Source organism: Apteryx mantelli, chromosome Z (assembly GCF_036417845.1).
Source record: "Apteryx mantelli isolate bAptMan1 chromosome Z, bAptMan1.hap1, whole genome shotgun sequence".
Taxonomy (NCBI): Eukaryota; Metazoa; Chordata; class Aves; order Apterygiformes; family Apterygidae; genus Apteryx; species Apteryx mantelli.
In genome coordinates this window covers 33055611-33068089 of record NC_090020.1, presented here as the reverse complement: position 1 = coordinate 33068089, position 12479 = coordinate 33055611, and the positions used below count along the sequence as shown (strand labels likewise).

At 39.5% G+C, this 12479-nt stretch overlaps 1 protein-coding gene across 5 annotated transcripts in view; it reads left to right on the top strand.

The window, feature by feature from the left end:
* The window catches only part of PTCH1 (patched 1), a 76285-nt gene extending 64023 nt beyond the window's left edge, over window positions 1-12262 (top strand). For 4 of the 5 annotated variants that reach the window (XM_067316412.1, XM_067316411.1, XM_067316410.1 and 1 more), the window contains 5 exons: window positions 781-923; window positions 3936-4035; window positions 5417-5671; window positions 6766-7294; window positions 9018-12262. In XM_067316412.1, the coding sequence (XP_067172513.1) occupies window positions 781-923; window positions 3936-4035; window positions 5417-5671; window positions 6766-7293 (1026 nt within the window). In that variant the 3' untranslated portion in view covers window position 7294; window positions 9018-12262. The remainder of the gene's footprint in view (window positions 1-780; window positions 924-3935; window positions 4036-5416; window positions 5672-6765; window positions 7295-9017) is intronic. The other variant, XM_067316413.1, reaches the window with a different exon arrangement.
* Window positions 12263-12479: the final 217 nt, after the last annotated feature.

The window sequence follows — 12479 nt, the reverse complement described above, 5'->3', positions numbered from 1 at the left end:
TAGGGCTGCCAGCTTTTATGTAGTAAAAGTTGCGAAAACATGCATCTTGAGTGAAATAGAAACATTAAAAAAAAAAAAAGCAGCACACAATCTGGTAGTGTTACTTTATACTGGTCCTGTTAATTCACTGACAACCTTCCTCAGTTGGGTGCTTACTAGGTACAATACCTGATAGTCTGGATCATCAAGCCTGTGAGCAGAAATGCACAGTATTATTGGAGACTTGTGTATAAAGTAACAGAAAGACCTGATGCACAAATAAACATTGCTGTGGATGTGGCTGTGTGTATGAGCAAGGGCTGCAAGTCTTTGGTCTGTTCCAAGTGCATAGGAAAACCGGAATCAATATTGGCTATTTTTGCAGCAAACTTTGGCAGTGATGGAAGCTATGTCCCCATGAGAGTAGCAAGAGTAGCCCCATAATTTTTACACCCAAAGTGCTTTCATTTTGAGTGTAAATGAAGTTAATCCTTTGCGGGTAGAAAGAAGCAATCCTGGAAACAAATGAAAAGCCTCCTGATGCAAGCAGGCATCATTTCCAAAGTTACTACTATGGCTCTGACTCTAATCAATGATTACTCTGGTTGTGCAACTTCAGCAGCAGCTATGTCATATGACTGTGTCATCAGACCTTTTCTTGATGTCTAGCCAGCTTTAAGGATACTTTAATTAACTGTAAATTGGAATAATTAATTGGTGAAAAACTGTTTATACTATGAGAGAGTTTGTTTGAAAGGCTGTGTGTATCTGTCTAATGAAATAGATTTCATTGTTTTACAGGCATTTTTAACAGCCATAGGAGACAAGAACCATAGGGCTGTCCTTGCACTGGAACATATGTTTGCACCAGTGTTGGATGGAGCCGTGTCCACTCTGCTTGGAGTACTAATGCTTGCAGGATCAGAGTTTGATTTTATTGTCAGGTAAAGCATTTGTGTGCCTTGACTTTCTTTTTAAAATAAAAATAAGTATGCTTTTAATATTTAGTCATTTCAGTCTATCTGTCATTTTATTACTATGCATGGTGTGTCAAGCATGCTTACATCATGGTCCTGCTTTCCCTCTGTTTTGTTAACTCCTTGTTACATGCTAGACTTAGCAGTGTTTCCATTGCTGGCATTAAAATCTGTTCCAGGAAAATCTGACTCCCAGCATGGAAGGAAACAAAAGTGGCCCTCTTTAGTGAAGTTTGCTAATTCTGGAATTAAGTCAGTTTGAAGCAGCTGGCATTGTCCAGTATTGGCGGGATTGACCTTTAACCTTAAGGTCTTTCTTACTTATTTGCACAGCATTTTGCATGGAAAGACCACATGGAGCTGCAAACATGCTGCAACTGACACTCTTTAGGCCGCCTTCTGCTATCTACATGAGGCTTTTTTAATGAACGATTTATAAATGGGGGAGGAAAAAAGCCCTTTTGGGGAGCTAGGGAGCCATAAGTTTGAACACAGAACTCAGTATTAAAATTTTGTAAAGCAAAGCCTGAAGCCCCTTCTGTTCAGAACTACAGGCAGACTGTTTCTTGTGGATTTAATTAAGAATGTGAATTCGTCAAGTGTGAGAGGAGAGCAAGTTTTTCTTTTGAGAGGAATTTGAGAAGTTCAATGAAACAGATCCTATTCTGTTCCAAACAACCTGTGGAGCTCTGCAAAATGGCTAATCTCAGAAGTAACACAGGTTCTTTGTGGCAAACGCAATCCGAAAACAAAAAAAAAATCAAAGCTCTGAAAGAGAATGGGGGTAAAACTGGGCCAAAAAAAATGCTCTGAGAAATGACTTAACTACTTAGGTAGACGTAAACTGGATAGATGACCAGACTTAGCTAACATCCATTTGACAACAACAACAAAATGTCAGAGGCAGGAACTGAGAGAGTGGCTGCTAAATCTCATCAGGATTTTTTGTTTATTTATGTAAGAGATTTGCAGAAGGCAGGGAGTAGGAGGTTTGCAGGTACATTAAATACATTACTAAATACATACTAAATACATTAAATGAAGATTATTACTATACTTTACAATATCTTTGCATGCCCTGAAAAAGAACTTATATTTCTTTTTCAGGTCAGTATATTTTATTTTATTGGTGGTGAAGAAGTAAGCTGGAATTATTCTTTAGGACCTGATCTTGTAAGGGATGGAACACTTTGATATATAGGTTACTGATAGATTAGCTATAGATTTAACACAAATTTACAGAGATATATTTGCTGTGGTACTTTCCTATTTAACGGGTGAGATTTTGGCAAGGACATTTTTGTGTCATAGCAAATGGAAGTCTTTAGCAGCCCTTCACTCCAAATTTGGATTGGATGTTCTCTTAGTATATAAAATGAGCCTTTCAACTTTTCAACTTCTGTTATTTTACTTTCTTTGCCCATTAGGTTCTCATTTTCTAGCACAATCTGACTTTAGTTTGCCTTGTTTAAAAAATAAAATAAAATAAACTTTCAGAGCTCAAGTATTGCTATAGTGGGTGAAGAAGACCCCAAACTTCCGGAAAGGGAAGTCCCCTTAGTCCAACAACGTGGAAGATTAGGTAAATTAACAGACATTGTATACACCAAGTGGTCAGAGCTATAATCCTCCTGTTTATCCTAGTGTTAGATGGATGAGATGCAAATGTTTTTAATGCCTGTTGTTGATCTCTGTCCCAGTATAAAGTTCTGGTGGTTTATGTTACTGAAGTAGATTGGTTCTCTGATTTTTGCTAATGCAGATCAGAAATCCCAAAATGTTTACACTAGCAGGATATTTGTAGTTTTACAGGAGGCTGACATATTTGATCAGATAGGGAACCACAGAGGCAGTAAAGTTTGCTGCCAGCTAGACAATGTAATCAGCAGAGCCATTAGCAGCAAACTTGCCCTCAGGTCTTCTCCTGCCCCTTCTCCACCAGGAACTTACCCAAGACCGACTCCTCAAAATCATTAGTTACAATGCAGCCTTAAGTTTAGTCTGAGCTCCAGCTGTGCCGAATACCAACTAGCAAGGCTTTCCTTTTACTGACAGGTTTACCTTGGTATTCATGAAGGATCCCAGACCTTAGCCCTCGATGGTGGGAAAGGACAACCACTTGTGCACTTTCCTCTTCTTCCATAGTGCTTCAGCCTTTATGTTTGAATTGGCTGACGCAAAACAAGAGTATTCAGAGATGCTAAATTGTTCAACAAAAGATTAGTCTGCAGTGCAGCTCTGCCATTGTGGAGTGCTCTTACTCAGTACAATGCTGAAGCTCGCTATAGAATGGGCAGCATTTTCTTTGCGGAGAGCTGGTTCCTGTGTTGTAAAAAGATTGCAGTTGGAGCTATTTGGTAAAGCTGGAACTCACAGAATTCTAGGCGGAAAGTTGTGATTAATGAACAGCGAAGGAAAGCCTTACCTGATACACTAGAGATTTAATTAGAGATTCCGCTGTAAGATGCAGAAGCATTTCACAGTGGATTAGCTGCTGGGAGAAGTGGGCTTCTTTCCTTCTAGGCTAAATTGTTTAAATTCTACACCCTTCACTTCATTTGTTTGCTTCTGCTGGGTTTTCACTAATGGGGGCCCCTTTTCATTGTATTTGTGCTTTCAATCCATTCAGCCATTCACTGCACATTCCATATTTTTGTGTTTGTGTAACACATTCATAAATAACATTACATGCTGCCAGATTCTGGAAAATTAACAAACGTAATTTTTTTTCTTTCCTTTATCAACTAACACTTTGGGTTGTGGAATGTAGCTTCTCTAATCCAAAAGGTAAAAAAAACTATATCTATATATAGAAAGTGATATAATTATTTAGTACAATTTTAGTAATATTTGAGATTGAATTTAGTATATGTGTTATTTTAATACTAATACATTTAGCAGAAGTAGGTAATCCCTTATTTCTAAAAATATTTGTGGCTCTTCTTCTCCTTTCTTCCACACCCTTATACCCTACTTCAGGTATTTCTTTGCTGTTTTGGCAATCTTAACCATTTTGGGAGTTCTCAACGGATTGGTGCTGCTTCCTGTTCTTCTTTCACTCTTTGGACCATACCCTGAGGTCAGTAAAACTAATGGCAAACAGAAGAAATAATAATATTCTCTCCCCCCAGCCCTTTTTCTATAAACTTTGTTTTTAATTCTCTCTGATTTTTTTTTTATTTTAAGTTTCTTGCTCTGTTTTTATTTTAAATCTTTTTTAAATGTGATTTTTTATGTATTCGATATTCTTTTATTAATAAAAGTATGTTTTTAGTAAATATTGTTTTAAAGGCTGCAATTGGCAAGCTAGATACAAATGTAGGATTAGGTAAGCTTTTAAAAGAAGAATATGATATGCAAACTAATCTGTAAAACCAGTCTTTTCCCCAGCGTTTTGCAAAAGACAGTTCCTTTTGTACACACACCTTCTCCTCTCCTACCCCACTGCCTCTGTTGCTTTCCTGAAAATATTTAACTCGGCAGACCACCAGGGAGGCCTGTGTGGACCAACATACACCAGCGGTGGTCCACAGACCACACCTGGATAACCAGGGCCACGGGACTGCCCGGAGTCCCCGGTCCCGGCACCCCTCCCTGTGACACCCTCTTGGCTCAAGCAGGGATCTTGGTGGGTGGAAGGCTCCACCTGGATGTTGAGGACGTGGCAGTATAAAGCCTAAGTCTGGCAAAAAAGGGTTCACAGCTATCAAATTTGTGTTTGATTGTTCATTATCTGCCCTGTGGTTAATATGATTATTGTTATGTAGGGATATCTTTATTCTGCTTTATTAGAAGGCAGTAATGCAGTAATGGTATGCTGCATGTGTCTATATGTGTGTGTATATAAAAATAAAACACAGGGTATGTTTACAGTGCTATTAATATTTGAGATGTAGTATTTTGGTTTTTTAGCATTAGTAAAACAGTTTTGACAACAGTGCATAATCTCTTACATTTCTAACAGTGTAGATGGCTGTTGCCTATTTAAACAATGTATATGTGCCTATTTTATTATTATGTATGTTGCAGTTATGTGCATATCCATCTCTCTTTGCAAATAGACACTGAATCAAATTATACGTGCCCATTTGAAATGATTTATGGAATCACTCTTAACGTATGCTGAAGGGGGAGGCAAACCCAGGAATTATCTGTATATTTTTAAGCACAAGTGCATGTGTGCACAAACATGCATGCACTTGCTGAGACAGTGATACATAGAGGGATATGTATAATCCTATTTACATACACCTCCACAGATGGAGATCATGTCTCTTTTTCTTTCACACATTTTTCAGTGTAATACAAATCTTGATCAGAAAATGAGTGCTAAAGTTCTCATGGCTCGGAAAAGTGTATTTGGCAGAAAAATACTTGTATCAAGCACTAATAATTATAAGGGTAATACTTACTGAATGCTGTTGAATGCTAATACTTGTAATTGTAATTGCTGTTATCAGGTTTCTCCAGCCAATGCACGAAACAGATTACCCACGCCATCTCCTGAGCCACCTCCCAGCATCGTAAGGTTTGCACTGCCACCTGGGCATACAAACAACGGGTCAGATTCCTCTGATTCAGAGTACAGCTCTCAAACCACAGTGTCAGGCATCAGTGAAGAGCTCCATCAGTATGAGGCCACTCAAGGCCCTGGGGCACCAGTCCATCAAGTAATAGTGGAAGCCACTGAGAATCCTGTCTTTGCGAGATCCACTGTAAGTAGCTCACATATTGACTGAAGAGAGGGCAGGAAGAGCGGGAATTCTATTTAAATCTATTTCTGTGGAAAAGCTGTAATATTTCTTTTATGTTTCTGGCTGATTATGCTTTGTTACTCTGTAATGCAAATAGCTAGAATTTAGAGTACTCGTAGATGGGACGCGAAGACTTTCATCACCCTCTCCTTTACAATCAAGCTGGGTATAAAATAATGGTACCAAACAGAGGTCTTTGGCTGTTTATCATATTGGCACCAGCCACAAGAGAGAGCTCTCCATCTGCTTGACGACTGTCCTGGGCCACCCGGCAGAAAGAGACGGGGAGAGGTTAAAAGTTCCAGCGTCTTCCACACAACGCCTGTGGGTCACCGCTTCCCGGTACCTCTTCTCTGGCAGCACATTGTTGGGGAGAAAGATTGATAGAGCCCATAAAAAAGTAGTTTCAGGGTTGTACCAAATTTTGGGCATGTTGCATCTTGCTACTGGGTTGGCGTAACTGTGATTTCAAAGGAAAGTGAAAAAGCTCTGTCTCCTACCCCCCATGATGCTGCATGCTGAGCTGCAATGTGGATCTGTTTTTGTTCAGCAGAGGCCTAAAAATAGGTACAAGCACAGCCACATTTGAAGTTGGTCACGGTTTATTGACTGATGTGGCCGCTGCGCTTCACGCTTTTTACAGAAATCCAGAAAACAGATTCCTATAGTCTATACAAACTACCCACTAACATCCTGTGTATGTACCCTGTGTGGAGTAGACCCTTTTCCAAATGCCTGCATTTCTGCTTGTTGAATCAGTTAAGATCAGCTGCTTGCTATTCATTTGTTTAAAGATGGAGCAGTATGTAGGAAGCATATATAGTATTTTCAGCTATAGTCCTGTGTTTATCTGAAGTTATGCTTTCTAGCTTATAACAACTTCAGACAGAAACCATCTGGAAAAATGAGCAGGTTTAAGACTCCAGAGTACTACCTTTATAGATTCAGAACCAGGACAGTACCATTACAAATGTTATTCCTGGCATAAAATATGAAAAAGCATAATATTGTTTGCCATGCTTTGTCAGAAGCATAACTGTGCATCTCCCTTTCAGGTGGTTCAGCCAGAGACAAGGCACCAGTCAAGTCCCAGATTACAACCGAATCCAGAGGCTGGCACCCAGCAGGCCTGGCATCAGGGCAGGCAACCCAAATGGGAAGCGAGGGAAGGGCTGCGACCACCTCCTTACCGCCCTCGCCGGGACGCTTTTGAAATTTCTACTGAAGGGCATTCAGGACGTAGCAATAGGGGTCGCTTAGGCCACAGGGCTCATTCTCACAACGTGAGAAGCCCCGTGTTTGGTGCCGTGGGTGCCTCGGGACCGGCATACTGCCAGCCTGTCACTACTGTGACTGCTTCAGCTTCAGTGACTGTTGCTGTCCACCCTACCGTGCACAGCCACAGCTCTTGGGGAGGGAGCTTTCCGTCCTACGAGGGTTACCATGAAGCTGACCACAGGCCGTTTGAGGACCCCCATGTGCCTTTTAATGTGCGGTGTGAAAGAAGAAATTCTAAAGTAGAAATTATAGAACTACAAGATGTTGAATGTGAAGAAAGGATACCTGGCAACAGCTCAGAGTAAGGTAGGTCTGTCTCCTGTAGTCAGTAGCTTTGCCCGTCTCAGGCAATGGTGTGATCAAAAGAAAGAGGAAAAATGAGAATTTTCTGAAGTGCCTTTCCTTCAGGTAGGCTTCCTTCTCGGTCCCTGATCATCGAATCTGCTGACATTTTTGCACTAGAAATTAGGTTGCATAAGATAGTATTTGACAATATCTTCTTATTGTACTGCTGTACAAACATGAACTACTTCCAAAAGCCTTGCAAAATGGGTATGTTCATATTTTGATCCCAGTCTACTGGATGAGGAAAATGAAGCAAAGACACTGCGTAGCCTGTTTGAAGCTGCGCAATTGTATTTTCTGTTGGCAGATCCTGTGCTCTCACTGAAGCAGGCTGCCTTCTAAAACGTCACATATAATGATGTTGCCTAGGAGAGGGTAAAATTGCCAGCTACTTCAAGAATTATCCTCTTTTGAATAAAAATCAATGAAAGAACTTGAAGTCCTTAGAGAAGAGTGAATGCCTCTGGGAGACAGGCTGAGTGATAGAGGCAGGTAGGCCCCATCATGCCTCGCATGGGTCTGCGCTGTGGGGTGTCTCCCACACTTAGGGGTGCGGCACTGCCCAGGCAACCTGCCCCAGGAGCTCCCAGAGTGGAGGGATCCCTGGGCCAAGTCCTCTGTTTTGTTGGGAGCAGCATCTGCAGTGGCCACCATGGATTTGTCTGCGTCAGAGCTGGTCTAGCAGGACACCTGATACATTCCTGTGAAATAATATTCTGCTGATTCACCCAAGAATTTGTATGACTTGAAACTTAAATCATGATCTCTCTTTGGGCTAGCAACAGAAGGTTGCAGGTAGTAGCGCTGTTCAGAACAGGCAGGTTACTTTAGAATATGTTTGGGGAGGAATAAAGCTCTTTATTTTCTTCAAAATTTTCCATTAATTTTATGGGGATTGCTTTGAAGGGGAGCAGCAAACCAAGTTTTTACCCTAAAGCTTTTGGGGGCTTGTAGTTGGAAAGCAGCTTCTCACCATTTTAACTTATTTTTTTCATTTTGGGGAGAAGAAAAAACTATGTTAAAAATAGTGTTAAATCCTTACTTGAGCTCTTGGTCCCTGTTTTCTTTCTTTACTTTTCTTTGCTTTTCAATGACAACACTATTTTGACTAAAGCAAGTCATTTTATTTTGGTTGTAGAAATACTTTTTATTATATGTGTGTACACATACATGTGCACATGCACAAAATTCTGATGGAAGTTTTTTAATAACTTCTGATAAAAATCACCTTCTGATTTATAAAGCTTCTCTGCAAATATCCCACAGTGCAAATAGATGTGAATGCATTTATCCTTACGGTCTAGGAATATGGTAAGTAGTAATATCCTCAGAATAAGGAAATATTCAGGCTCGGAATTTCCAAGCTGAATAGCAGGCTACTAGGAGAATCTTAACTGTGCCCAGTATCAGATGCAGCTTCTTTCTCCTTGAAGAGTCCACGGTTTTCATTGAATTTGTGGCAAGTATCTAAAGCTGGGCATTCAGAAATCAAGGCATCTACGCTTTTTTAATTGGCATCAGTATTTCTTTACTAACAAGTCAATGACTGAGATGAAAAAAAAGGCCACATTTCCTACCTGCTAACTGTAACCACAAGAATCATGAAAAGAGTTTTGGATTAGCTTGATTTGTTTTTCTTGAACTTCAGTAAATGTTTGTGGTTTTTTTCTTTTTATTTGTAAAGGGCAATAACTGAAGCAAAGAAGAGGCCAAAGATGGAAAACTGTATTTCCAGAACTGCTTGAAGAAAACTGCTTGAAGTTGTGGAAAAGGACATGCTGCATCAGGACAACAGCTCACTGTTACTGTAACCTATTGTATTATTTTGTTAAATACTTCTATAAATATTTAAAAGATGTACACATATGTAATATACAAAAGAACAATGTAAAGTAGTATAATCTGGAGTCATTTGCCTCCAGTTAGAGTGGGGACAATATTGTTTGTGCTCTGTACTTATTGTACGTTGATCTCTGTGCCACAACTAAGCTTAATCTAGTTCTAAATTTCAGCATAAATTGCTGCTGCTTAAATATTGTATAATTTACTTGTATAATTCTATGCAAATATTGCTTATGTAATAGGATTTTTGTTTTTGTAAAGGTACATGTCTGTTTAAAATATTTTAAATTTGCGTATCACAACCCTGTGGTAGTATGAAATGTTACTGTTAACTTTCAAACACGCTATGCGTGATAATTTTTTTTAAATAAGCAGATATGAAGAAAAGCACGTTAATCTTGGAGACTTAAATAGGTTTAGGTATGTGCAGGTTTTGTTTTGCTGTGTGTATCCATGTGTGCATCTGGAAGTGTGCATGCTTGTGTGTGTATGTTCCCGGTGTACTGTAGTTTATCTCTTTTACTGTATGGTAGCCCTTAGTGGGCTTAGAAACTCCCTGATGCTGGTGCGAGTCTGGCTTTTCCTGTTAGTAGGCACTACTGAAAACTGCACTGGTGTCTACCAGCACATACCATAGACTGCTATCATCAGAGGGCCAAGACAAAATAGAGAGGACAGGGAGTCAGGGTTTGGGGTTGTGGTTCAGTTTCCCGCTCTGTTAATGACTTGGTATACATTGACTTTGGTCAAGTCACTTAACTGCCCTGTGCCTCAATTTCTCAATCTGTAAAATGGGTATAATTATACTTACCTACCTCCCAGGAGAGTTGTGAGGCTTAATTATTGTTTGTGAAGTGCTTTGATGTTTTTCGTAAAAGGTGCCAGGTAAGTGCAAACACTATAACCATTCTTTTTTCACTTCAAAAGGTGCTGGATATTGAGAGGTGCTGGTGGTTATAGAAACTCAGTAAGCATATGCCTTATTTTGATGCTGATACTGTTAACTATGAGTGGCATTATAAGCTGAATAATCTAATTGTTTGATGGTGAGCCACAGCTCAGCCGTGTCCTTATAGCGTTCAAAGCAGTATCCTCTGTCACCTTATTTTCATGGCAGGAAGGAAGTTAATAGTAAGTGATAAAAATCAAAGGGAAGGATGAAAAAAAAATATAAAAATCTTCTGTTTTCACTTATTAAATATAAATGACTTTCTGTTGGGTCCAGGACTGTAATGAATGACACATAAGGCCTGGGGTGTTTTTTTTCCCTCTGTTTGTTTTTTCCCATGCTGCATTGGCACTTTTAATTAAAACAGCTAAACTGGGATCCCTTTGTGAAACTAATTTAGCTTTTTTATTATTATTATTTTTAAACTAAAGATGGATTGCTGCAGGTGAAGGGCCTGAAAAAATACAATCTCTATGTTCCTGTTGGAACCAAATCCTAAGAGTGGAGAACCTTAATTTAAAATACTTCTAACAGAGGTTCTCATTATCTCTCTCTCCCTCCATCTTTTTTCTGCCCTTCTGCAAGCTGTTTTTCAGAGCATGTGGATGTTCAAGTACATATTCAGAGCCAAACAAAAACAACTACTACTCAGTTTCTAAGCACAGCGCTAGTGGGGTTTTTCTTTAAAAACAACACCTGAACAGCAGCAGCCAGTTCTTTGATGGTAAAGCATATTTCTCCAGTGGCTGCAGGGAGTCTCTCTTTGCCCACACACCTTCCCAGCACAGTGAATGAGGATAACTAGAATGCACAAATTCTCGTGCCTTTTCTTTGCTCACTTGAAAACACTTTGACACGAGGCACTTGTTTACAGATCTCCAATGTGAACACTCACAGGGCAGGTAAGAGCCTGATGTTGTTCCCGTAATACATAAGCTACTGTTTTGATGCACACTGAGGGTTAATGTCGCGACTGCCTGTTGGTCCAGTTCACTGTCTTAACATGACAACTCTTAATGACAAAAAGATGAGGGGCCCCAATTTAGCACGAGCAGCGTGGTGACCTCAGATCAGAAAAGCTCTGCAATAAAACTGTATGATCCTAATTGGAAGCTACCTTCAGCTGCCAAGTGTGAGCGCTCCCGTGTCAGGGGTTGGCAGGGCTCCCACCGACACCCCTGGCACCACACTCGCTCCCTCCTCTTCCTCCGAGGCAGCGACCAATGGGGCAGGCGAGCAAGAGCCGCGAGGCCTCCTAGCCGCCTCGGCCCCCTCCCTCGCTCCATGTCTGTGTGTGCGTCTGAGCTGCCTGCTGCTTTGTTCACCACGTAGACTTTCTTCTCCAGTAGTCACATTGGCAAAGGGAGAACCCAGTGGCTGGCAACATTTCCTTTGGGTTGTTTTCTTTCTTTTCTTTTTTTTTTTCACTCTTTTTTTTTTTTTTAATCATGGGTGATATTTATATTTTTGTATCATAAGAATGTTTTCATACAGTATTTGTCATGCCAGTTTATAACAAAATGCAGGGATTTTATTTCTATTGGAAACACTATTACATCTATGTTTTTACTTTTTAATGGATTTTTATTTGTATAGAGTGCTTACTAATGTTAAATAGGAAAGAGTATATAACATTTACATTGAGGATTCATCGTAGCTTTTAGCGTAAGGAGTTTAAAGGAAAAAAATATTCAAACTGGGTCTCATTGCCTGCCTATTTTGGTAGGAGTGGGTTTGTGTCATTTCAGTTACAAAGATAAAATTATGCCATATAATTTATTTATATGAAAATTTATTTTTGTAGTGTACATAGTAGTCATCAAGTCTTTTGACAGAAATATATTTTTAAAGAGTTTATATGTAATGATGATACCATTATGTTTTGGAACACTGCTGAGATGTGATTACGGTGCACGCTTTTCCTTGTAAACCCCCTGGCAGAAAAGAAAGTGTTTAACAGTGTTAAGAGAGAAAGAGAGTGTGAATATTCATATAATTCTGAACTGTGTTTTAGTTACCATTTGTGATCTAGTGTGGTTCTCATTTTAAACCTTGAATGGAAATTGTACAAACTCTCTAAATATTAATGTTCAAACACTGATAGAAATTCTAACATGAATAAAAAATATTATAACTTATTGGTTACAGATTTGGTTGTTTCTAGAATACTTTCTTATGTAGTGGTCAACTATGCATGTACAATTATACAATTATGTTGATTGCTATGGAGAGAGTCACAATTGTACTTCAAAGCCCACACTGTATTATCAGCAAGTCTGCTATGTGCTGCTGTCAAATAGTTATTGTATCACCTGCCAGTTTGCACATTCATACCCAGAGCTGAGCCTAAATCCA